We start from the raw sequence: 24,469 nt of genomic DNA on the forward strand, positions 1-24,469 counted from the left end.
CACCAGGTTGAGTCACCAGAGTAAGGATGTCTATCCTGTGCACACAGAATGCCCCTGCCAGGCATCTTGCACACGGACATCCATACTTAATGAGTTTGGGGGATAAAATGGTTTTAAAGCATTGCTCATGGCATGTTTAAATAAAATGGCATGTTTGCAGCATATAAACAGTGCCACCACTTTGGATTTTACCGGCAAGGGGGTGCCCATCTTAATTCCTAAATGCTGAATCCTGAGAGACCAATATTAACCATCCACTTTCACAGTGGGCCACCGCAGTATTTTTTGGGTCACAGATGCCTTTCTTACTATCTCAGCTACATCAGGGAAGAGAAATTAGGCAACTATGACATTACTTTATAAACTGATTTATCAAGAGTCCTGCCTTTCCCTGCGTAATGACTAAGTGCCTCAGAAATGCTTTCCCGAACACTTATTTGTAGAGTGACAGAACATTAGCTGCAGATTTAATGTCACCATGGTTGTCATTTGCATGTGCATGGAAGTTAACATAATGTAGAAATGTGAAATTGAACTGGCTGAGTATGAACAGTGGTCCTGCTAAGATCCATTTCTCTATGCTCATTATCTCACCTCTTGGTTTATTGTGTGCACTTTCTCCCATTACTCACAAAATTGTCAAAGAAGTCCCTGAGGATGCACAAGCACAGGGCTTCTGGAAAATACTGTTTCAATACTTTACATAATGGGACCAATCAAGCCAATATGTTCTCCATTGTAAAAAAGCCAATGTTCTCCTGCTTTGTTAATTGACCCTCAGCTTTAGAAGGAAAAGGGCAAGTCTGGATGGGAAACAGAATGTGAAAGCAAATCATCAGGGAGTGACTTATAGGTTTTTCTCAGTTTTAATGACGCTTAGAAGAATTGAGAATGCACAAAACTTTTAATGACACTGAATCCACAGTGGGAACTATCTAGGGAAAAAGAAATGACACAAAAAAACTTATTACTCTATTCAGAGAGTGTAGGGGGAGGGAGGCAAAGGTCTTTTCTAATGCAAAGTTAGGGAAAAAAAAAACTATGGGTTAAATCGCAGGAGACTTAGTTCTTCAGGTTTTGTTTGTTCATGAGCTTACAAGTGTGGTGCAATTTAATATGCCTGTCATTATTTTTCCTCCGTTCGAAGGACGAGCCAGGGAGTGGTAAACCAGACAGCGGGGCTGGCCAGCCTTACCCACTGCAGTGTAATCTTGCCGACAGGGAGCAGGAATGCTCCAGACATCAATTTGGGGTCTCTGGGTGGCCTCTGTGAGCCACTGCCCCCTTCACTCCTCATCACCTGCATCTAAAGATGTGATTATCACCAACTATACATTCATTCATTCAAAGGAGTGTAATAAAAATAACTGTGCATTTATCCTTCCTATGATGAGTCATTTAGACACAACACTAGAGGGATGAAGGGCATTTTAATGATACGTGCCAGAGGATGAAATCTTAATTCAGGGATGAAAATAAGGATTTATTATTTGGCAGATCTCTGTTGTGCCATCACACTACACAGCTGTGGCATGAAAGTTAAGTGCCACAAGGTCCTGCCAGGTGATACAGCAGAGCTCCTTTCCTACCTCTGAATATACACTTCATAATTATGCCTCATGATTTAATCTCTTCCTCTCTTCAAAGTTCCTTTCATAATTGGTCAGCAGGGAAATCAATTTCTAGAATTAGGCCTTTACTTATTAACCACAAGGTGGATTCTCATATGTATGAGATGGTTAATACACTGCTCTGTTTGGATCCTAGTAGATTCCTCCTAATTCTATAATAATCAGATTTAAAAATATTTCCCTCTGAATCTATCTTGTTTGATAAAATAATGATGAAAAGTCAGGAACAAATCCTAGGGAATGAGAGTATAGAGGAAAAGCCCTCATTTACCATATAAAGAAAAGATTTCTCAAGTTTAAACCAAAGCAAACAGAAAGCACATGACATATATAGTCCTAATAAGATTTTATTGAGAATCAGTAAGTGAAATCAGTAAGTGAAATACCTATGACCCCAGCCCTTCCCAATAAATGGCAATATAACACTGGGGTGGGTTCCCTGAATATTCCACTCTGTTCTGTATCTACAGGACAAACAGTTCTACAGCTCAGTACTAGAGAAATGGGGTGCTCTGACCTATTGATGGGAAGCAAAGGTGGAGTTAGAATTTGGTATGAGTAATAAAGGACTGCAGATAAGTTCTAGTAGCCAAAGGAGTAGATGAATAAATGTTCACTCTTCACATTTTGTATTTCAAATCAGCCAGTAGCAGGCGGGATCATCTTGGGTCCACTTTTACCTAAAACTCTTCCTACCATGAAGGCTTTTGATGCCAAATAATTGGAACTGACATCAAAGATGAAAAGGAAATCAATGACTCTAAGGATTAAAGACCAACAACTCGAAGGAGACCAAAACCCAATGGGATGATGGAAATGGCTGTGAGAATGTTAACATTTTTACATGATGAAAAGTTAACTACTGTAATTTCTCATCACCACAGGAACAGAAATGCATGGCAAGATAAATGAACACTGCTCAAGAAGCTTTTAGGATTTTACTACCTCATTTTTGTATGGGGAGGGAAGAGATACTATGAAGTTTTTTGGGAGGCAACTTTTGGAAAGGTTTTTGTTTTTTGTTTTTTGTTTTTCACCAAAAGAAAAGAAAATATCTGAGGGAAAAATGATGTAACAGAAATAGAACTGCAATGATGCCTCTTCCTTCTAAAACTAATAAAACTATAAAAGTTTCAGTTTCCTCCATGGCTTTAGGATATTGGTCTTAGTTTTATGGCTTTTGCTGGAGTTTAAAATCCTATCCGATTTTCTTACCTCTTAAGCATAAATAAAAGAAATAATGGCATGAATAGAAAATCCACCAGTTTAATTAAAGTCCTAAAAAGCTTAAGGAAAAAAAAAAAAAGAAACCTGAATTGTGTTTGTATCGATGACTTTGTTAATGGATGACAGTAAATTGCAACCTAAATATTAATGACTCTTATTCAGAATGTTCTTCTCCCCACCTAGAAGTCTTCCTGGGGTTAAATTAATCAAGATGCTGGAGATGCACTGTGATCAAGTTTCCTCTGGCTAAGAGAAAGTGTGTTTTGCTCTCTTTCCCTTGGTAATTACAGTAGCTAAAAGTACAGGCACAGTATTGTAAGACATTTAACTAAACCAAATGGGTTTTCTTCTTTCAAGTTGGATATCCAGCCAAAGGCAAATTAGCTTTACTAGGAATGCCAACAGTGCTCATCTGAAACACCCAGGAGAAAGGCAAAGTTTACCAGAGGCTTCAGACATCTGAGAGGCACAAGGTTTTCCCAACTAGTGCGAGTCACTGAGGAATAAGCTAATCCTAGGAACTGAGCAGTGGGCTGGTTTTTAGATCCTTCCATCAGAAGCCTTTAAAGGGTCAATTTCCAATAATATAAGCTATTTTGGGACTAAATGTAAAATAATAGGGGACTACTATCCTGAGGAACCAACATATACCCATTGGGATTTGGTTCCTATTTAAAATAAAAACAGCATGTTTTTATGACCAAGAAAGCCATGAAATAGGCACATTTAAAATTCTTAGACCCTGATTTTCAAAGCTGCAAAATGTTCTAAAATCAGTCAGAACATGCACGAAATGATGAAACAAGCCTGGGAAAGGCAGCAAAGGAAGGAGGAGGAAGGGAAGCTGATGAGTGAAAACATTTGTAGAGAATGTGAAGCACCAGGGACCCTTCATGTACCAGGTTAAATACAGGATCCTGAGGGCTCAGAAACTGATGAGTGTTAAACCTAGGATATGCAAAGAGATGGGATGTGTTTGTTCTAATCCTTTGCACTGGATAATACCTCCCAAATAAACAGCATTTCAATGGAAAGCTTAGTGTTTTCATTCAAGTTATTGGCTATATAGCACCCTTTCCCCCTTTTAGAGAGATGCAGAGTACTGTACTATTCAGTGAAAAGACAAACATCCAGATAGATTGAAAGGAAGGAAAATATCTTATGGCTTGTACCAAACTGCAAGCAGTAACGCATAGTCATTGCCAAGTAAGTAAAATACAAATCTAAGTTTACAAGGTCAATTGGACAAGGTGAACTCAAATCCTAAGTCACCACATACTCACATATAGAAAATCGTTTCCTGATCTTATACTAAATCCAAGGAACAAACAAATGTAAATAAATAGTTCAAAGATACAATAACTTATTTTAGGATAAACAATAAACTTTTTTGTTAGCTTATCTTAAACTAATCTTCAAACCAGAATTTTCAAAACCACCATTGTGTTTTAGAAATTTTTGATAAAAATGTTGACTAATAGAACCTGGATGCTTTACTACCAAAAAGAAGTAAATCTGAAAGTATCGTTATCTAGTTAAACAAGCACTATGGTCCTTAAACCAGTTTGCATCTCTTGCAACTTTTGTCTCAGAAGCATATAGTTAATATTTTTGTCCCCCTTCATAATCAACCACCTAAAGAAAAACAAAGTTATAAAACTGTCCGCCCTGTTGGAGGAAAAATACTAAGGAGGTGGATAGCAATATCCAGCAATAACCATATATTTTTCTTTATCTACATTTTTAGTTTCTTTTAAACAGTTCTAGAACAGCAAAGGATGGTTATATTCATAAGCTTAAGTAAGAGTAAGGTTTCCTCCAAGTTCTGAAATATATACATCTATGCCCTCAAAACACTGCACATATCACTCACCCTTCCTTTAGGAAGAAACTGAAGTTAAAGTTAAAGGATTTCCTTGGATACTTTTAAGTAAAAGTAAATGATAAACAGAAGCAACTGAACTGAAGACAAATTCCAAAATTAAAAAAAAAAATCAACTAAATCAAGTACACGGTTTGACCCTATGTCTCCTTGAAAAGCAATAAAAGCATTTTGTCCAGGTTTGATATACAGAAAGGTTCATGCAGTGAGTTGCAGGGGGCAGGCTTTCCTTTTACAATTCAAACGCAGGGAACCTGGCTTTTGTGGGCACTAGAAGGTCAGCCAGGAAATATATTGTTCCAGCCATTCCTGAAGGAAGAAAAAGAGGCAAAAGTTATCACACCACATGACTCCGTTTTATAGAGTGGCTTCATTCTCTAGCACCAATGACATTATGATACTAATGGCAACGACTTAAAGGAACCAAGCATCTGTTTAATATATGATGCAGGTCAACATGAGAGGAGATCACTAGTGAGGTGCTCAGTCTCTTCATCCAAGTGGAAGACAGGAGGGAGAGTTGAACCAGAGAAGTTCAAGACACAGCCCTGTCATTTATCACGTCAGCTCCTTCACATGGCACCACGGGCCACTTACCTGTCTGAGCTTCCGTGTCCTTATTTGTGACATGAGGATAATAATGTCTGTATGTTTTTGCTGAGATGATTTATGGTGGCATCTGCAAAATGCCAGGCCTGTGCTTGGCTCCATAAAGGGTAGTCACCATTATGACTACTTGTATTAGGTCTGAGATGGTCCATGTACTGCTTGATTTTTAATATTGAGTTCTTATATTAGGAAGTAAAGAGGTAGTTTAAGAAATGACTATAAAATTAACTTGTTGATAAAGCTCAAATTCAAATACATTAATTACCAAGCAGAGAAATAGATGCTGACATTATAAGGCAACTAAGTAAGGAGTGAAAAATACCTTCAAAGAGGGAGAAGGGAGTGTCCGGTGTTCTGCATCCGTGTTCTCCGTAATCTAAGCACCACTCAGCAAACTGAAAGTGAGACCATGTTAATTATGGTAGTGATTTCTTCCAGAGACCCCCAAAAGTTGATAAGGATTCCGTAAGAATTACTCTGAAAAGTCCAAAGCTATCTTCAGGGCAGAAAAAAGGGGTTAGTACAGAGAAACAGATGGTCTGAAAGAGTATGAAGGATGGGAGGGAGGAATGTCATGAGCCATCTGAGCCACTGTCTCCAAGGTTATCAGAGAAAAACTTCTTTCTTTTTTTTCCCCCCATAAATGTTGAATAGAACTGTGTCCTTATACAAGAAAGCTAATTCAACTGAAGGGGTTTAGAAGGCTTTTCTTAAATAACTGGATTTGTTCTACAGACTCGTGGTTATAAAGTAAATGAATTAAATCAGATTGACTGGAGCCCTCTCTACAATCTCCTGGGGGAATGTGTTTTCTTGCCGGTGGTTCTGGTGCCTACCTTACAGGCCCTATACAGGTACTTCACGTCCTGTGTGAGGTTGTACAGTGTCAGGAAGGCATAGGCGTTCCCGGCGGTGCCGTGGCACAGCCCGTACCCCTTCTTCAACAACCCATACTGCCAGATCATGTCAGCACACTGGTACGCATCATTGAGGTAGTGTTCCTCTCTGAACACCTGCAGAGCCAAGGGAAAGTTTTATTACAAGGGATATAAAAAGAAACGTCTATTGACATTCCTTCCAGATGGGAAAGGGGGGGAGATAGGGCAAGAGGGGCGAGATAGAAGTGGCTTGGTAAGAAAGGGTAAGGGATTTAGAGCCAGAGAGATGTGTCGTGTGGGTGGGGACAAATTATAAAAGCTTACTAGCTTTGCTTTTTTTTTCTTTTTTGCTTTTAAATAACTGTACATGACCTTGTCTGTGCCATCCACGTTTTGTGTGCGCTCTGTGTTTATGTACATAGGTGTTAGTGGTGAAGTAGCATTGATTTTACTTGTGACTTGCTATTATCATCAGTTAATTTCCAAAGAACTGCATGCTATCTTCTTTGGTTAACAATAATGCCCTTCACTGTTAGGAAGTTTCCTTATAAATGGGGAAGAAACTGTATATAAAATTGATTATAAAAACTGATTTGATTACAAAATACTATGTCAGAAAAATACAGACACATCTCTCCAATCTTTTGTGGCCTCCTATATATTGATCAAAGACTCAAGAAATATTCTTAGTAGACAGCTTTAATATCTCATTGCAAACTAAATGTTCTTAAAAGTAGAATAAGGTGGTTTAGAAAGTTCTTCCATTATATTCAACTTTCTGAAAGTAAAATTTGATGTACTAAATGCTTACTTAGAGTATGAGATACCAATGCCTATTCATAGTCCACAGATTTGTAATTTGTAATTTGTAGATTGTGCACCAACAGACATAGATATCTTGGTTTACTTCTATTTTTTTTTTTTTCTTTTTCTTTCAAATAAAACCCTGTTCTTTGATTATGGCTCTGCCATCACATGCTTTTTAAGAAATGATTATTTGCATTTCTTTTATTTGGTAAAGTAAGAGAAAATATAAAAGTTGTAAATTTTGTCATTTGAAGTGTATAATTCAGTGGCATTAACTACATTTACAATGTTGTATAATCATCACTACTATTTCCAAAACGTTTTCATCATCCCAAACAAACTCGGTGCCCATGAAGTGATCCTGCACCTCGTCCCCCATCCCTCCCACCGGGCACCAGTCCCTGCTAGCTTCTGTTCTATTCTCTTCCTGTATGCATTTGCCTGTTCAGATATTACATATTAACCATCACATCATATAAAAGGAATCATAGAGTATTTGTCCTTGAGCATCTGGCTTATTTCACTTGGCATTATGTTTCCAAGGTCCCTGCTGTTGTAGTATGGATCAGAAGTTTATTCTTTTGTATGGCTGAATAACATTCCAGTGAGTGTGTAGGGGCGGGATATCACATTTCGTATTTTGGCAATTGTGAATGATGCTGCTGTGGAACATATGTGCACAAATATCTACATGAATCCTTGTGTTTAAATTTTGGGGAATATAAACCTAGGAGTTGAACTGCTGGATCATATACTAATTCTACGTTTAATTTTTTGAGGAACTACCAAACTCTCTTCTATGGCAGCTGCACCGTTTTACAATCCCACCAGCAATGCACAAGAAAGGTTCTGTTTTCAACCGAACTTCTGGGATACTTCTCTTGGCTCCACTACTGCTGCTACCATCTTGACTATTCTACCTGTCAGTGAAGCAGTCTCCTGATCTAGGAAAATAGTATCTGCTTTGGTACAGAGGGATACTGTAAGAATGATTAGAGTCCATTTAGCAAAATGATCTTAGGTCCAACAAGTAATGTATCTACTGCTCCTTTAAAGATTATACATAAAAATAATTTTAAGTTATAGAATTTTATGTCCCATTTTCCAAATTATTTCAAAAATGAGAAAACTCACAGTACCTTATAGGCCTGGATAAGCATGTAGATTACTCCAGGTGAACCATGACACCAATGGACTAGCAGATCCCGATTATCATCCACACAAGGAGGGTAATTGCCAGAAGGAAATTTCAGCTGGCAGACATAGTCTACACTGGGCTTGACCAAACCATGTAACTTCATATGGCTCACCTGAAGGCTGGGCTAAAAATGAGGAAAGGAATCATTAGTTCTGCTGAAGCAAACAGATCTTCCTAAGTCTCAGGGATGAGATTTAAACCAGAAAGAAAACATGACCACAAGGAACTAGATTTGGATTCCATTCCATATATTTTAACCTATTGGAACAAACTAAAATTAGGCTATCAGTTAACTCTTGAGATCTTACGTACATACTATATACATACATATAATTTTCCTAAGTCAATGCAGGAGCACAAGAGACCTTTCCTAAGGTTTTAATACCTTAAGCAAACTCTGAAAGCCACAAAGAGATGCATTAGACAACACAAGCATAACTTTCACCATTACATTTAGAGAAATGGTAGCTGTTTCCAATAGAGGAGGATGCTAACAAGTTGGAAGACCTGGAATTTAGATCCAGGTTCTAGATTAAAGCCTTTTTGCAGAGGATTTGGGACTGATATTTATGCAGGATTATTCTGATACAACGATGTACGGATTGATGGGACACACTGCCATAGGGCATATAAGCCTCATTTTTCATCTAAGTTTTTAGTTTCTCCTTTGGTCCTGTCCTTAATTCATTGCATTGCTCGCTTTTTCAAAGAAAAAAATCAAAGTGTCTTTGCCAGGCAGCGGGTGGGCATGTGGGGTGAGGGAACAGGAAGGGGCATGAAGCACACGTACTGACCGTGCACGAAGTTCTTCAGGGCATGTACAGATTTCACTTTACCCACGGAATATCGTACAAGCTCAGTTTAAACTGCTAGAGGAGAATTTTCCTTAAATTTGCAGAATTTATCTCAAATGAACTACAAATAATAGTTTGTTTTATGTTGATACATAAGCACCTACTGGAATGGACTTTTTGGATTAAGAATTAAATCATTTCAAATAGACAATAATATGCCAATGGAAAATTTGGAACACAGGTTTCCAGGTTTCTCACTATAGCCACCAAAAGGAGGCAGATGGACAGTAAAATGACTCCTGATGATCTGCTTCAATGAAAGGTCATGAGGCTGTCCAGTCACTGACATGTAGGACTCTACCTCACCTTTAAACTTCAGAACACAACTCTCTTTTCCTGAAAACTTAAGAATATATATTCACTTCTGGAAATACAGAGCCAGTGGAGGCTTATGCCAGAAAAACAGTCTAAGTCTGAATTGTCAAAACTCCTCATTCTAAAACTCTTAATTGAGAAGTGCAGAACAAATACAAAAGTTGGTCTCTTACTGCCACTAACACTCCAAGTGTGACTTTGCATTCAAAGGCAATAATAACCTTGAGTTTTTCAGCTTCGTTGTCATTGTTTAGCTATAGGGAGAGGGAAAGTCTGACATTGATTTTGCATTATTGCAGCCGGCTACTCAACCAGCTAATAGTATGTATATCCAAGCACTCATGTTGAACATATTAATGAAACACTTTTCTTTATGCTGCATTGTACTTTGGGAAGGTGAGGGGGGCACCTTTGATGCCATTAAAAATCAATTTTCTTTTGCTATGGATTTTTATTCCCAAGTGCCAATTTCTCCTTAAAAAGAGCTAAATAAGCCCCCAGAAAGGATGCTTTCATGACAAGTCCTCTTCTGACCTCCCCTGCCAGGTTACGCTTGCTGCAGTAAATTTTATTTGGCCTTAGTCTTTTCGACTTTGGCTAATGTCCCTCTATAGTATTAGATCCAAAGAGCTGTTGGGCACAGTGCATTCAGCTGTTTTTCAGGTAAGTTACACAAAATCCGCCAAAAAGGCTCTGTGGCTTTGCTCTCTAAGTGAACCTCAGGCAACACATGGTCATTTGTTTTCTATTGATTTTGTTCTTACTTCTGGAATTTGTTTCAATGGGTTGTGTCTAATCATATGCAATAATATTAATCCAAGGCATCTGCTGAGACAGCAGAGCAGAGCACGAGGCACGGCGTGCTGAAGGACAGGAGAACACTTCAGTCTGCAGGAGTGGCACTAGGTGGGCAAGGACGGTCACCTACAAATTGAATGTCATCTCACAGCGCGGTGCCTTTTATGCGCATGCACTTTCACATGCACCTTGGCAAATGCTGCCCTTGTTTGTCTAGGCCAGGAAACTGCAAGGAGAGTGATGCAGCAGTCGGCGGGGTGCAACACCCGAGGGCAGTGCTGGTGTCCTCACCCCGGACAGTCCAATCGGCAGGCGCATTAGCAAGTTACACCATCTTCCCCTCTTACCTGCAGCAGGTAGTAATAAATTCCTGCCAGGCCATGAGCAGCCCCCACATAATATTCTTGGTACCATTCATACATCAGTGGAGTCTTTGCTGTGAAGTTTCTCTTTTTAGCTAGGTTTTCCCCAGAGGTTAAGATTGTTTCACAAACCTACAGGGAGAAAACCGATAGCAATAATGAGAGAACCAGAATAAAAATCTTGCCAGTGGAACTTTCTGCTAAGAGGTATGGAGAACATAGTGAATGGGACGTGATCTTTTGGCCATGGACGGGCACAGATTAATTCTCCTCGCAGAAAGTAGGGGTGACTGTATTCTGCCTAAAGGACAGAGATACAGAAATCCTGAACTCTCTTTACTAGAGCTGACAAGAATTCACTTGTCCGAGGAAAGCATGAATTCCTTCAGGCATGAAAGGAGACACCTGCATGTGGGAGGTGAGATCTGGTTCTCATCTTTGGAAGGGCCATACTCTCACACGGAGCAGGCTGCACTTCTCACTCCCAGTCACTCTCTGTGTTTCCAACAGCACTCAGAAGGACAGTGTCAGCTCTCTGATCCCGCCTGATCTTTAGAGGCCGACACACCTGTTTTCCACCTGGGCTATGCTAACTAGAGAAACAAAACCAGTAGTTGAGGCATCCTAACAAGGGGATCCTAACTGAGATCCTAAAAAGATTCCAAAAAGCACAAAAATGTGGTACCTGCTGAATATGGCTTTGAGGAATCTTTTCCACTCCAAAGTTCTTATTCACAAAGAGAAGAGCGTAAATGTAGCCCATTCGTCCATAGAGAATTTCATTTGGAGCATGGGGATCAATCTTATTTAGATGAATTAGCCTGGGAATAAAAATACATGCCTAAGATAACTTGAAAGGGATCAGATAATGGTATATACTTAAAACTGGGACATTCAAAAATACATACACATAAATATATGCATAGAAATATTATATATTAATTTACTATTACAGTTAAACATTTTAAATATACTATAATTAATATATAAACTAAACATTTTCATATATTTATATTATAAATTGTTATATATTATTACACATTAAGTGCACTGAGCCAGACCACAAAGGGTAGTCCGGGTTCAAAAATTATCCCTCGACTAAATTTTTCTACAGTTCACAATAGAAATGAGAAACAAATTCAAAGGATGAAATCTACTTGCACTGAATGAAAAACCTGCTACACCCCACTTACTTACCTCCTTCCTTAGTTCATTTCTTAACATGTCATCAGGCCTCCGTGAAGTGTCTGTACAATGGCCTGACGTACCACAGCCGGGAAGACGTGAGAGAGCACAGAGGCATCAGTCAGCCTCCCTGTCTTCCCAGTCTCCCAGCCGTCCCACCCTTCTTTTCAGAAACAACCACGGTTACCAAATTCTTGGATAGTCCTAGAATTATTTTATGCACATAGAAACATAAATATGCATATCTATATCTCCCCAAATGTTCTGTGACTTGCTATTTATCAATACATCTTGACAAACATTCTACATCAGCACATCCAGAGTAGTCTCATTCTTTATCGCAGCTGTATAGTATCCCACTGAAGGGATATATTATAAGATATTGATTCCCTACTGATAGACTCAGCGTGGCTTGCCACAAAAAGTTGTTTCCGGTTATGGCTCCATGTAAGACGGAGTAAGCACACTCCAGCCTGCCTCTCCTGGTAAACGCAGCTCCAAGACCTGGAGAGAATGCGCAGAGCAGCTCTTTGAGGACTCCAAACAGTAAACAGCAGCAGGCAGAGTAGGGAAGACCAGAATTTGAAGTACCACCAAACCAGTGGTGAGTTTACCATATTTTCATCTACGGTATTCTCCTGGCCTGAATTCAGAATAGTCCCAAACCTGGAAGTGAGCCCCAAGGGCTGAAAGAGAGTCCCGGAAGAAACCCTTGAGTTCTGTCTCAAGAAACAATGGGAAAGGGCATGCATGCCTGACATAAGAGACAGTGAGTTTTCTTTATTTTCTCTCTTCTTCCCTCCGTTTACTCACACCCCGGGCCGCAAGCAGTCTCACAGGGTTGGCAGAAACGAAGGCAACAGGAGCCCATGGAAGCCAGGTCTCTGAGGGAGGGACCCTTCCTCACAGACTGGAGGAGCTGTGGTCCCAGGAGGGTGGGGTAAGCCTCTACTGTTTCACTCCTTTCTCACGTTGCCAGCATTTAGCCCCAGATTCAGCTGCAGTCGTGGGAATACTTGGCAGAGTGGATTTCTTTCCAGAGGACCAAAAAGGGAAGCCCCAGGGAACCAGGAACTAGGTGGGGTTTGCAAGGAAAGGAGCTCAGGACAGCAACCATATTTGTAGTCTGAACTCAGAGAATGAACTTTTCTGCCTTTCGTAGGGGGGTGGTGGGGAGGGTATGGAAAGCAAATAGGATAAGTAGGGAAAATGTCTTTGCTCTTTTGGATTTTTATCACATGAAATTTTGAAAGTACATCTCAATTACCCCTAAATTACCCTATATAGTCAATGTGTTTTCAGTTATTAAAACAATATAATTTTTGGTGAAACTTGACAAAATATCAGTCTATTGGAAAAGTAAGAGGGAAGAGCCAGGGAATTTCAGGAAAAGAGCAGTAATGAGAGGACATCAGCCCTACCAAATAATAATGGCTTTGTCCTCAGGTAGCAGATGACACTGACCGCACTGCCTGAGGACAAAGCCATTATTTGTTTGTAAAATTCTCTTGTTGTCTGTGTAGAAATTTACTTTCAAAGTAGTTAAGTATAAACAGTGCCTGTGCAAGTATCTCATCTAACTTTATATATCGGGAATTATAAGCATACAAGCACTATTTAATATAAACACTATAATAAACATTTGAAGCATCCAGAATCACACCCCTGGGGTGACTGGCTATACTTGAACGACTCTTATCAGGAATCACCATTCAGAGGCACTCGGCACTTGAAATAAGTTTATCAAAATCTACACCAGAGGATTTGCTGATAAGTGTAGTAAAGAATGTTAAGGACGGTTTTTTTGTTGGTGGGATGAATGGTGAAGACAGGTGGAAGGTGTGGAAGATGATACTGGCTCTACTACTGTTTGATCAATAAGACCTAATAAGATTGTCTGGGGACAAACGTGGTTTTCTCTAAGTCACAAGAACAGGGCAGGAGACTACCTGTGTGTATGTGTGTGTGTCTTACTTCCTAATCAGTGTTTGTACACTTGGTTTCTTTATTTGGTAGAACTTGGTTCACTGCTCGTGCTTTCATTTTAACGTACTTAGTGTTAAGGTTACAGCTGAGGGGGGATACAGCTCCTACTGCTAATCTCTGGAGGCCACCAATATCTACAAAACAACAAAAACAAACAAAAACCTAACAAGTGCTGCCACGTCTATAACCAACGGGTATAATGAAGACTGTCCTGGCTCCATAGGGAAGGTACTTGTGGAAGAACAGACAATTCCTTTAGCCCAGCCCTCCCCACTCCACTTCCATAAGGCTGTGGTCGGGGGAGAGGAACACTCACAATTTAAAATTAAAAAGCCACGTCTTAATAACCTGAATGAGATGCTTTTGGTGACTGAGGGGGCTAACAATTATGAAATAGACTAAGTACAAGTTATAAAAGTGTCCTTAAGAGAACTCACTCCTGGTCAGGAAAGAGGGGTGTGAAAAAGCACGGCGGGTTGCAGTTACCGACAGTTCTATTATACCTTGTCGGTTATATTATACCTCAACAAATGGAGGCATCTCATCAGATTGGTTAAACATGCAAATGCTGGCTCATGTATGTTTTTTCTTCTATATGTATAGGCATTAAACTCGCAGTGGAACAGTGGTTATCTTAAGAATAGGGACATGGTGGGCAAAGGTCACTTTCAATTTTCTTGTTTCTTAAGATTTTCCCCAATGTTAACAGGACTGTCTGGTTGGTAGAATTATGGGCCTTTTTTTTTTCTACTTCAGTATCATACAGAGACACACCCTTAATATTTTTAAAGAACTTAAGAATATTTATTAAGAAAAATTCTATTTTATTCTCATGCCAGAACTGGTAACTCAGTAATGTTGTGATCTTAACAAAATAAAATCTTTTTACTGGATAAAAACTCAACTGTTGTAGTAAACAGAAGGAATACTTCAGAGGTTTGATTTAAAAATTTATTACCAAGTTTTAATGTAAGCATATTAAATTGTATTGAATTTAGATATGAAAAAGCATTTTTGGTCTGCTATTATAAAGGAAATTGAATTATTCAAAAAAGGAAAATTACTGTGAATTTTTTAAACAAATACTGCTCTATGGAAGTTACTCAGAACAATTATTGCATTAACTCCAATGATGTTCTCACCTAAATGTGTTTGAACCACGTTTCCTTTACAGGCCAATGTTATGGATTATATTACCACTAGGTGGCGATACATAATCAGCATTCCAATTATTTTGCAGCCAAACGCATTTGCATTTTGGAAGTTTAAAGTAGCAAAATCCTTTCAAATGTTTGAAGATGAAGTATTGCTCAGAGTATCTGCTTGAAATAATACTTCAGACTTTAGGGTAAGAAAGGAAGTATTCCTTTTTTTTTTCTGGATTTGAATTCAAATCCTTAAAACTCATTAGCTGGTTCTGATGATTACTAAACATAGCATTTTTAACTGCATGTTTTACAAGCTACATTCTCAAGATAAAGTGAAGAAATGATAGCATATATAGTCATAAGGTTATTTTGTGTGTTTTCAAAAACTCAAAACCAGAAGCACATCATTGCAGCTCCATTTGTTTTGCTATGTTGATATTAATAGCAACCAATCTTCAGAAGAGACATGGTACTGAAATGTCACTGAAGGAAGAATAAGGACATATAAAACCAGGATAGTTCTGTTCCACTCCTATTTCCCGAGGGTGTTACTGGGGAGAGTTTTTACCTTATATCATCTAAAGGTTTGTAACTTTTTAAAAAGGAGTCCTTTTCTTACTCATCACACTACAAAAGAGAGAGTGGATACTTTCTGACCAGAAAGCCCAAAATCATTATTCTAAGTCTTGGTCCCAAAGCACTTTGTATATCACATCAGTCACTGAACAGTCAGTAGGAACAGTCAGTAGGCAGTGCTCTCTTTGCACGGTGGCACCAACTGTGTGTGGAAGGAAGGGTGAAAACGAACACAGTACAAATCAAACAGAACGAAAAAAATTGTGCTATTTATCCTTTTCCTTGCCACCTGCCTCCACTAACAGCAGGACATTTGAACATGAACACAGACACAAAGACACACACTCCTTTTTAGGGAGTTATAGACCCGTCTGAAAAAAGTGTTAAGTGTTCTCTCCATGCTGACTACAATTTGGGGTTTTCTACAGACCTGTGGAAGCCCTAAGATTCTCAGAGCCCCAAAGTTAAGAATCCCTATCTTAGGGAAACATTGACTCCTTTGTCTCTATAACTCAAAATGATGATTCTGAAAGACCATCATATTAAGAAAAACCAGGAAAGGTAAGCTGAAATGGGATGTTGGTGGTGGAGCATAAGAGGTGCCACACACAGAACTCTGCCATTTCCAAAGGGCTATGTGATGTGAGGAAGAAGGGTCAGTAAAAAATGAAACAAACCAGTAGGTTTAATATCTAATGACATCAAATTATTTCAATTGAATGGAGAAGACTTACAGATTTTTCCCTTAAAAGGGAAGAAATGTGAAAGCAATTTATAAATAATTCCTTTTTTTCCCTGTTGTGCCATGAACTCTAGAAATGAAAAATCAAAACTGTGGCCATGAGTAGCCTATTTTCCTACCGTATATCCACATTCTATATGTTTCATCTTAACAAATCTATTGGCTATAATTATTATCAAAATGTTGATAAAATTTTTAAAAAGATGTAAATAACAAAACACCTTTATTATCAAGGTGTCAAAAAAAAGAAATTTTAGTTTACCGTTAAGAGTATTTTATAATAAACCAATATTAATATATGGTACTATTCCCCCAAAGAGTGTTTCTTCGAACAGTAGGCCCTGAAATGTCCTGAGAAAAGGGGCTGTCTACTTGACAAGTATGGCAAATTCCACTCCCTACAGTCACGAGTTTCCCCCGCGCATAAAAGCTACTGAAGGCTCTGAGCAGCCAGTAAAGGTGCATATTTAACTTTGTTTAATTAGCACGTACCCAGTCTGAATACATAAATCTTGTTTTCATGTTTCATATAACAATTACTATCTGGTTGTACATATTTTGAGAAAGGCTGGCATTATGTATAAAATACTGGGACCACTACAGCTTATTTTTATGATACTTAAGAATGATTCACTGAATGAGACTCCCTTCGGAGTCTATAAAGCAGATGTGTGGCTAAAAAAACCCAGAAAGGTAGTTTCTGTGTTGCAAATCTAGATGGTATATGCATTTGCCAAAACTCAACAAATATCAATCAAACTTGGGCAGGTCACTGTGTGTAAACTTTATGTCAAAAGAAGAAAACTAAACAGGTATTGAACCCAAGTAAATGATATATATGCTTTAGTATTTAGAAGGAAGGATACCGATGTCTGCAATTTACTCTGAAATACATCCCCCCCCTCCCAAAAGGATTAATAGTGGATAGAGGAATACATTGATGGATTAGATCTGTGATAAAGCAAGTATGGTAAAATGTGAATGTGAATGCTAGAATTTATGTGGGTAGATATACAGGTATTCACTGTTCTTTCAACATTTCTGTATGTTTGAAATTTTTCATAATAAAATTTTGAGGGGGGAAAAACCTGTAGTTATTAGCATTTTAGGCCAAAGCCTGTTAATGAAATACACACCACTGCACAGTGTAAAGTTAACCAAAGATCCTCCACAAACAAAATCAGTGATGATAATGCCATTCCAACAGTAATTTATAAGAAAGAGTAGTGGGAATCAAAAACCATGGTCAAACTGGGGGCAATCACTGATTAAAATGTTGCTGGACCCAATTAAAAAATGCACTAAAGACCTAACAGACACTTCACCAAAGAAGAAATACAGATGGCAAATAAGTATATAAAAAGATGCTCCATATTGTATGTCAGGGAAATGCAAATTAAAACAAGGACGGGGCGCCTGGCTAGCTCAGTCGGTTAAGCGTCTGACTTCGGCTCAGGTCATGATCTCACAGTTCGTGAGTTTGAGCCCCACATTAGGCTCACTGCTGTTAGCACACAGCCTGCTTCGGATCCTCTGTCCCTCTCCCTGTGCCCCTCTCCAGCTTGTGCTCTCTCACTCTCTCCAAAAGTAAATGAACATTAAGAATAAATAATAAAACAAGCAAGAAGCAAGGAGATACCACGACACATCTATTAGAGTGGCCAAAATCTGGAACACTGGCAGGATGCGCAGCAATAGGAACTTTCATTCATTGCTGATGGGAATGCAAAATGGTACAGCCACTTTGGAAGATAGTTTGGAAATTCTTACAAAATTAAACCTACCCTTATAATATGACCCAGCAATTGCGCTCCTTGATATTTACCCAAAGGAGCTATAAGGTTACGTCCACACAAAAAATTGCACATAGACATCTACATTAGCTTTATTCATAATTTCCAAAACTTGAAAGCAACCAAGATGTCCTTCAGTAGGGTAATGGATAAACTCTGGTACATCCAGACAATGGACTGTTATTTAGCACTAAAAAGAAATGAGCTGTCATGCCATGAAAAGACATGAGAGAACCTTAAATACATATTACTAAGTGAAAGAAGCCAATTGGAAAAGGCAACATACTGTATGATTCCAACTACGACATTCTGGAAAAGACAAAACCAAGATGACAGTAAAATGATGAGTAGTTTCTGGGGTTAGGGAGGAGAGAAGAGGGATTGATAAGCAGGGCACAGAGGATTCTCAGGGCGGTGAAACTACTCTCTATGATAGTATGATGATGGATACACGTCATTACACATTTGTCCCAACCCACCAACTGCACCACACCAAAAGGTAACTAATGTAACTAATGTAAATTATGGGCTTGGGTGATCATGGTGTGTCAGCATAGGTTCATCCACTGTAACAAGTGAGCCCCTCTGGTGGGGAATTTTGATAACGGGGAGATTATGCAGGTGTGGGGATAGCACGTATATGGGAAATCTCTGTACCTTCCTTTCAAGTTTTCTGTGAATGGAAAATTGCTCTAAAAAGTAAAGTCTAGGGATGCTTGGGTGGCTCAGTCAGTTGATCATGTGACTTGATTTCGGTTCAGGTCAAGATCCCAGGATCATGGGATTGAGCTCTGCGTTGGGCTCCGTGCTGAGTGTGGAGCCTGCTTAGGATTCTCTTTCTCCCCCTTCCTCTGTCCCTCTCTCCCACTACGCTCTCTCCAGTAATAAATGAAATGAAAAAAAAAAAAAAAGTAAAGTCTATTAAACAACAAAACAAAACAAAAGCCTTTGCTGGAATTGCAACTTCCTGTGTGTTAACATGCTCAGCAGAGCCTAACAGCACTGCTTGCAGTATTGCATGGAGCCAGACTTCTTGATAGAATTTGTGCTCAATAAGCTCTAGTCAAACAATAATTGTAGTTTATTAGTACCACAGTTTAGTAATTCTTCATAATTCACAAGCTTCTAGTGAGCTGCTCTGCTCTACATTAAAAATAAGAGTCTGGATTTGCATGGTATTTGCTCCTAAGAAAAACAATTTTGAATCAGTCTGTCGTCTGTTAGGAGCCCTCCCCCAGCTCACGAGAGGAAGTGAAGCACATTTTTTGGATTATTGATCTTGGACACCACCTTATGTAAGTAATCACACGATCAAACTTTTGATCTCATTTTTGTTATTAAACTAATGTTTGATCTGGTGTATGTCAGTGTCATTACATCTTACAATAAAATAGGAACTATAATGGTTGTTCCTTAACTAAATCGGGATTATGTGTGAAGTGATCAAATGACAGTAGTAAGATTTACTGCTGGAAGAAAAGTACCTTCACTAAAATGTTCTTGTGCTAACACATACAGAATCCATTATGACATCTAGATCATAATCTAGATCAAAAAGAAATATGATTACCGGGTGATGCAGTCTTCCGCCTGCTTCTCATTGTTCATCTTGTGATACACCACAGCGCCCACCGCCAGGGGGCCTGCGTCCCCGCACAGGAAGGTGATGGAACGCTTGGTCAAACTGTTCAGACCTTGCTTTACGTAGCCGTGTGCCATCTGTAGGTAAGCAGGGTCCCCGAACACATCATAGAGATGTAAGTAAAGCACAGAGATACCTGAAAAGCAAAAAGAGAATAATGTAACGATGAAGAATGGGCCACTGTTTTATTTTGGTTTGCTGCCAACTCAGCAGTGTTGATTGTCGATAAGCCATAACACATACATAAGTAAACTCTCCGGAAGTTTAGATGACCTTAGTTCTAGACTCAGCAGCTCTAAGAACCAGACAAAGGCACTTGCTCTGCTTCTTCATCATTGCAACTGTACATAATAGGAACTCTGAGATCATCTCTGAACTCTAACCTAAGTTTATTATTAACCCTTGCTGCACTCTACTGTGTGTAAATGTATTCTTCTTGATGGTTAAATGACAGGTTATCAAAACTATATTTCTAATAGTCACTTCTTTATTTAACATATAATCATTTACTTAATAAGTAAACAAGTAATACTTGTTCTTGCGAGCTACAGAAATTCAAAGACTAGGGAGCGAAAAATTCAATTTCTCTTTCTATGGGAAGGTAATTTTGTGAATGAGAAGGTAAGGACAGTAACCAAATTCCCTACTCCAGTATCGTTCCAGGCAGGGATTATAAAACAACTACTAAGTTATTTGAGATCTGAGAAAATAAATTCAATTCCTCCTTAATTTCTTTTCTCTGTCAAGGACTCTGCTACTTGAGAATTTATACTGTAAAAACTGCCAATGACTTTTGCTTTGGGCCTTCCTCGATTTGCTTCTTATCCTTCAAGAGAAGCCTGATATATATATATATAATTGAGGTGTTGTCTGAATGCCTGTCACAGTAGATAGAGCCTTCCCTCTGAAGCCGATTGGTCTCAGGGCAGACTCAAAGATGTGGAGTAGAGACCCTACCTGCCTGCAGCATTTCCAGAAACTCATTTCTCCCCTTAAAGTACATTTTCCATCTCATTTACCATTTTTAGAAGATACAGAGCCTCTGTTTAAATCTAAATTAATAGAGCCAATCTCTTCACGGATTTCAGTGCAGTAAAAATGCAGTCTGCAAAATTACTTTTCACTGTACTGAGGACAATTTTAAATTTAGATAGTTTTCTCATTTTGCATGGGTAATCTCCAAAGCTTTGTGCTACAGACAATTCAATTTCACATGTATATTAAGGCCAAATTTTCATTTCCTGCCTAAGTTAATAACCTTGTCTGCTCTTTCAAAGTGGCTTGGTGTTAGGAATTCCACAAGCTGATGATCGGATGTACCAGTGCTGAAGGTCTGCAGACGTAAGTGTACAAAACCATGTATGTAAGAAAAGAAAATCTCCTTTTCACAAATGATCAATGTCAAGAGCTTCTTCTGCAATTAGGTCCTTAAATGGCTTCATCTCCATCCACACAAGGCATCTGCTGGTGATCCATTTAAATTGTTACCCTTTCATTTTGGCCTCCTATTCCCATTGCTGCCTGAACTCCCCTAATTGAGTTCTGTAAGCACTGCAGCCAGATAATGACATGACTGAAGTCTGAGAAAATACAAAGTGATTAAATACAAGCCCAATGATTGTTTTCCTTTTCAAACCTTTGTCTCTCATTATCAACAATTCCTCTTGGCCTAAATATTTAACAAACAAAACCCACTGAAGTTTGCAGTGGTAAGGTTTGATGCATTTCTCACGAAAAAACAGGTAGTCATTTCTCCATTCCACCATATTTCATTTAGATGGAAAACTTTTTTTCTTTTTGATTAGCAGAGAATTCTCTTCCTGGGTTCTGTTCCTCTCCTTCTCATTCTGGGCCTCAGCATCCCTGTATTTTGGTTCAGCGATCTGCGCCTCAATTTACGGTGTCTACCTCCTGTCACAAGACACCCGTGGATGAAAGGGTTTCAAGTGAGGAGTGTTGCTGCCAATTCACAGAAGTTTCTTGTATAAACTTACTAGAAATGAGTCTAGGTCCAGAAAGTAAGACAAAATGTGTAAGTCGAAGACATTTAATGACTCATCAATTCTGTGTACCCCAGATGACCCGATAGAAAAAATGGGGGAACTGTGTGTGGCTAAATGTCTTAAACCCGACCGTTATGCTCTCCCAACCTTTAGCAATATTCATGCATATAACATCACCTTTGCATAAATACTGAATGCTGAGAGATAACTAGCAAGGCGGGAAATAAAGACACAACCTTGAAGGCTTGGCAGGGAAAACTCACCCCAGTCCCCTTACATACACCTGCAACCCTGGCCTCAGTCTATGCTTTAAAAAACTTTTCAAATGTTAATTTTTATAAAAATAAGTTTGTTATTCATGGAAAAAGTCAAATGGTACTGCAAGGCTACTATGCTTTTCATCCACTGAGATATTAATATGCCTCTAGGGCAGGGCCAGGTTTGGGAGGGAGGACTGCAGTTGTATCCATTCATAAACTCATCCCCAAGTATGATTTCAGCCTGTAAATGACATTTAATATAATGAGAAAGAACATTCGTACTGGCTTCTAGGATAACAACCATCCAAACTGGTCATGAGACTCAACACAGGATGATATATGGAGCTTAATCTTTTTAATGTTTCATTTTTCTTTTTATCACAGGATGTGCCACTTAATCAGAGTATTTGGGGCTTAAATTTGAACAGCGGATAAAATTTCATTCTATATTGTTCACTAAGCGAAAGGCAGGATAAAGGAGATTTGCTTCCTTCTTCTACCCTTTCACCTTTTCTTCCAGAACAGAAAAGACTAAAGTCAGACGTAAATTTTGATTGCATTGGGGTGCCTGGCTCAGTTGATTAAGCGTCCCACTCGATTTTGGCTCAGGTGATAATCTCACAGTTTGTGGGATCGAGGCCTGCGTGGGGCTCTGTGCGGACAGTGGAGAGCCTGCTTGGGATTCTGTTTCTCCTCCTCTCTCTCTGCCCCTCACACACTCACTCTCTCAAAATAAATAAACATTCAAAAATAAATTTTGATTGCATTTAGTTGTAAAAATATACTTCAAATAGTTTTAGATATTAGAATTACTTTATAAAAAGGAAAAAAAAAAGGTGCCTGGATGGCTCAGTCAGTTAAGCATCCAACTCTTGATTTCAGCTCAGGTCATGATCTCACTTTTTGTGAGTTTGAGCCCTGTGTCAGGCTCTGTGCTGACAGTATGAAGCCTGCTTGGGATACCCTCTCTCCCTGTCTCTCTGCCCTCCCCTGCTTGTGCGTGTACTCTCTCTCTCAAAAATAAGTAAATACACATTTAAAAAAAGAAAGAAAAAAAAAATAAAGCTGCCCCCTGCCCTTAAGTCTGGAGGGATTCTGACATCTTCATTGACATAAAATTGATGTTAAAATATCCTATTTCTTAGCTGGTCCACTCTCTGATAAGTACTGTCATTATTAGACTATGAAAACTAATGCTTTTTTGGTCTGAATTTTATTGTCTTGTTAAATTTGCTCATATATATGACTTAAACTTATTGACATATTCTAAATGGGAAAATAATCCATATGAAGAGAGATACATTAAGAAATGAATAAAGCAAAATCTAATCCATTATTTGCCCATTAATCCCAAAGTCATTAAAGGTGACCAATAAAGCATTTGGGATAACTAATCCTGTTCAGAAATGAGTATTCTCCTTCAGGAACAAGAGATTATTGCTACTCTGGTTGGTCGTACTTCATTTCCTATAGGGTATAGGAAAGTTGTAATAGGGATACCCCCTCTATTTTACATGCAAATCCAGATAAATATAAGATCAGGAAAAAAATCATTCAAGTACCTTTTAGAATCAAGCATGTGAAGTCAGTAAATGCTTTAGATATGGCAAGTGCATTCCTTAGTTATTCACAGCTTTGGAGGCTGGGTTGGTAGAAGAAGCATGGACAGAAGTGGGTAGAAGTATTCCCTCCATCCCAGGGTGAAAAACAATACCATCAAGGAGAAGGAGGTATGATGGGGCGTGGACCACAAGGGGAAGACTGAACTGGAGCCAGTGCATGGTACTCCCGGAGAGTGGAATTAATTACCTGAGAAAATCCATGTGGATGAGAAGGCTAGGAGATGACATGGTTAATAAGGACAGTTTCCTTGGGGGTTCAAATTAAAACCAGACATAGAAATTTAGGTTTGATGCTAATCTATGATTGGTTTATGTTGAGGAGTAGTATTTTTTTAAAAAAGGCATTTTTCAAAGGTAACCTGATGGGTTAGTCCAGGCCCTCCAAGATGGGACTGAACATGCAGGACTTTGTTAGGGAACTGCATCCTGAACACCTACCACATGAAGAAAACACCAGCAATTACACGCTTTGGCTTGAAATCACATGCCACTTCCACCTGCAACCCCTGGACTCGAAGAGGTTGCCTCACGTAACTACACTGAAGTTGAGAGGTTTAATCCTCCTAGGAGTCCAGAAGGAGAGGGACACCAGATATGGGTGGGCACTAGGCACGTCTAACACAGGACATGGCAGTGGGGAAGAGGCAGAGAATGAGCCAAACCTGTACAGTTCAGGTTTGGGATGTTCACTAGACATCCAAGCAGAGAGGTCAGATAGGCAGTTGGATGTAGGAGTCCAGAATTCAGGGGAGAAAGGCTGGACAAATGTCCTCCAAAGGTGTGGGGAATCATGTGACTACTAGAGTAGTCAATGATTCTCTGATGCACTTCAGGAGCAAGTGGGCTGCAAGATTCATCAATCCTATGTAGGCAGGGGTTGCTTTTAACTAAAAAAAAAAAAACAAAAAAAAAAAAACCAAAAACCTCCTTTGTGGTCTGAAAGGCCAGAAG

At 39.0% G+C, this 24,469-nt stretch overlaps 1 protein-coding gene across 4 annotated transcripts in view; it reads right to left on the minus strand.

Annotated features, from left to right (window-relative positions):
• Nucleotides 1-1,960: 1,960 nt before the first annotated feature.
• The window catches only part of LANCL1 (LanC like glutathione S-transferase 1), a 36,817-nt gene continuing 14,308 nt past the window's right edge, over nucleotides 1,961-24,469 (minus strand). For all 4 annotated transcript variants that reach the window (XM_015082974.3, XM_015082973.3, XM_027051736.2 and 1 more), the window contains exons 4-10: nucleotides 19,562-19,769; nucleotides 11,247-11,382; nucleotides 10,547-10,693; nucleotides 8,174-8,356; nucleotides 6,186-6,362; nucleotides 5,672-5,744; nucleotides 1,961-5,049 (exon numbers count right to left, since the gene is read on the minus strand). In XM_015082974.3, the coding sequence (XP_014938460.1) occupies nucleotides 4,973-5,049; nucleotides 5,672-5,744; nucleotides 6,186-6,362; nucleotides 8,174-8,356; nucleotides 10,547-10,693; nucleotides 11,247-11,382; nucleotides 19,562-19,769 (1,001 nt within the window). In that variant the 3' untranslated portion in view covers nucleotides 1,961-4,972. The remainder of the gene's footprint in view (nucleotides 5,050-5,671; nucleotides 5,745-6,185; nucleotides 6,363-8,173; nucleotides 8,357-10,546; nucleotides 10,694-11,246; nucleotides 11,383-19,561; nucleotides 19,770-24,469) is intronic.

This window comes from Acinonyx jubatus, chromosome C1, assembly GCF_027475565.1.
Source record: "Acinonyx jubatus isolate Ajub_Pintada_27869175 chromosome C1, VMU_Ajub_asm_v1.0, whole genome shotgun sequence".
Lineage (NCBI taxonomy): Eukaryota > Metazoa > Chordata > Mammalia > Carnivora > Felidae > Acinonyx > Acinonyx jubatus.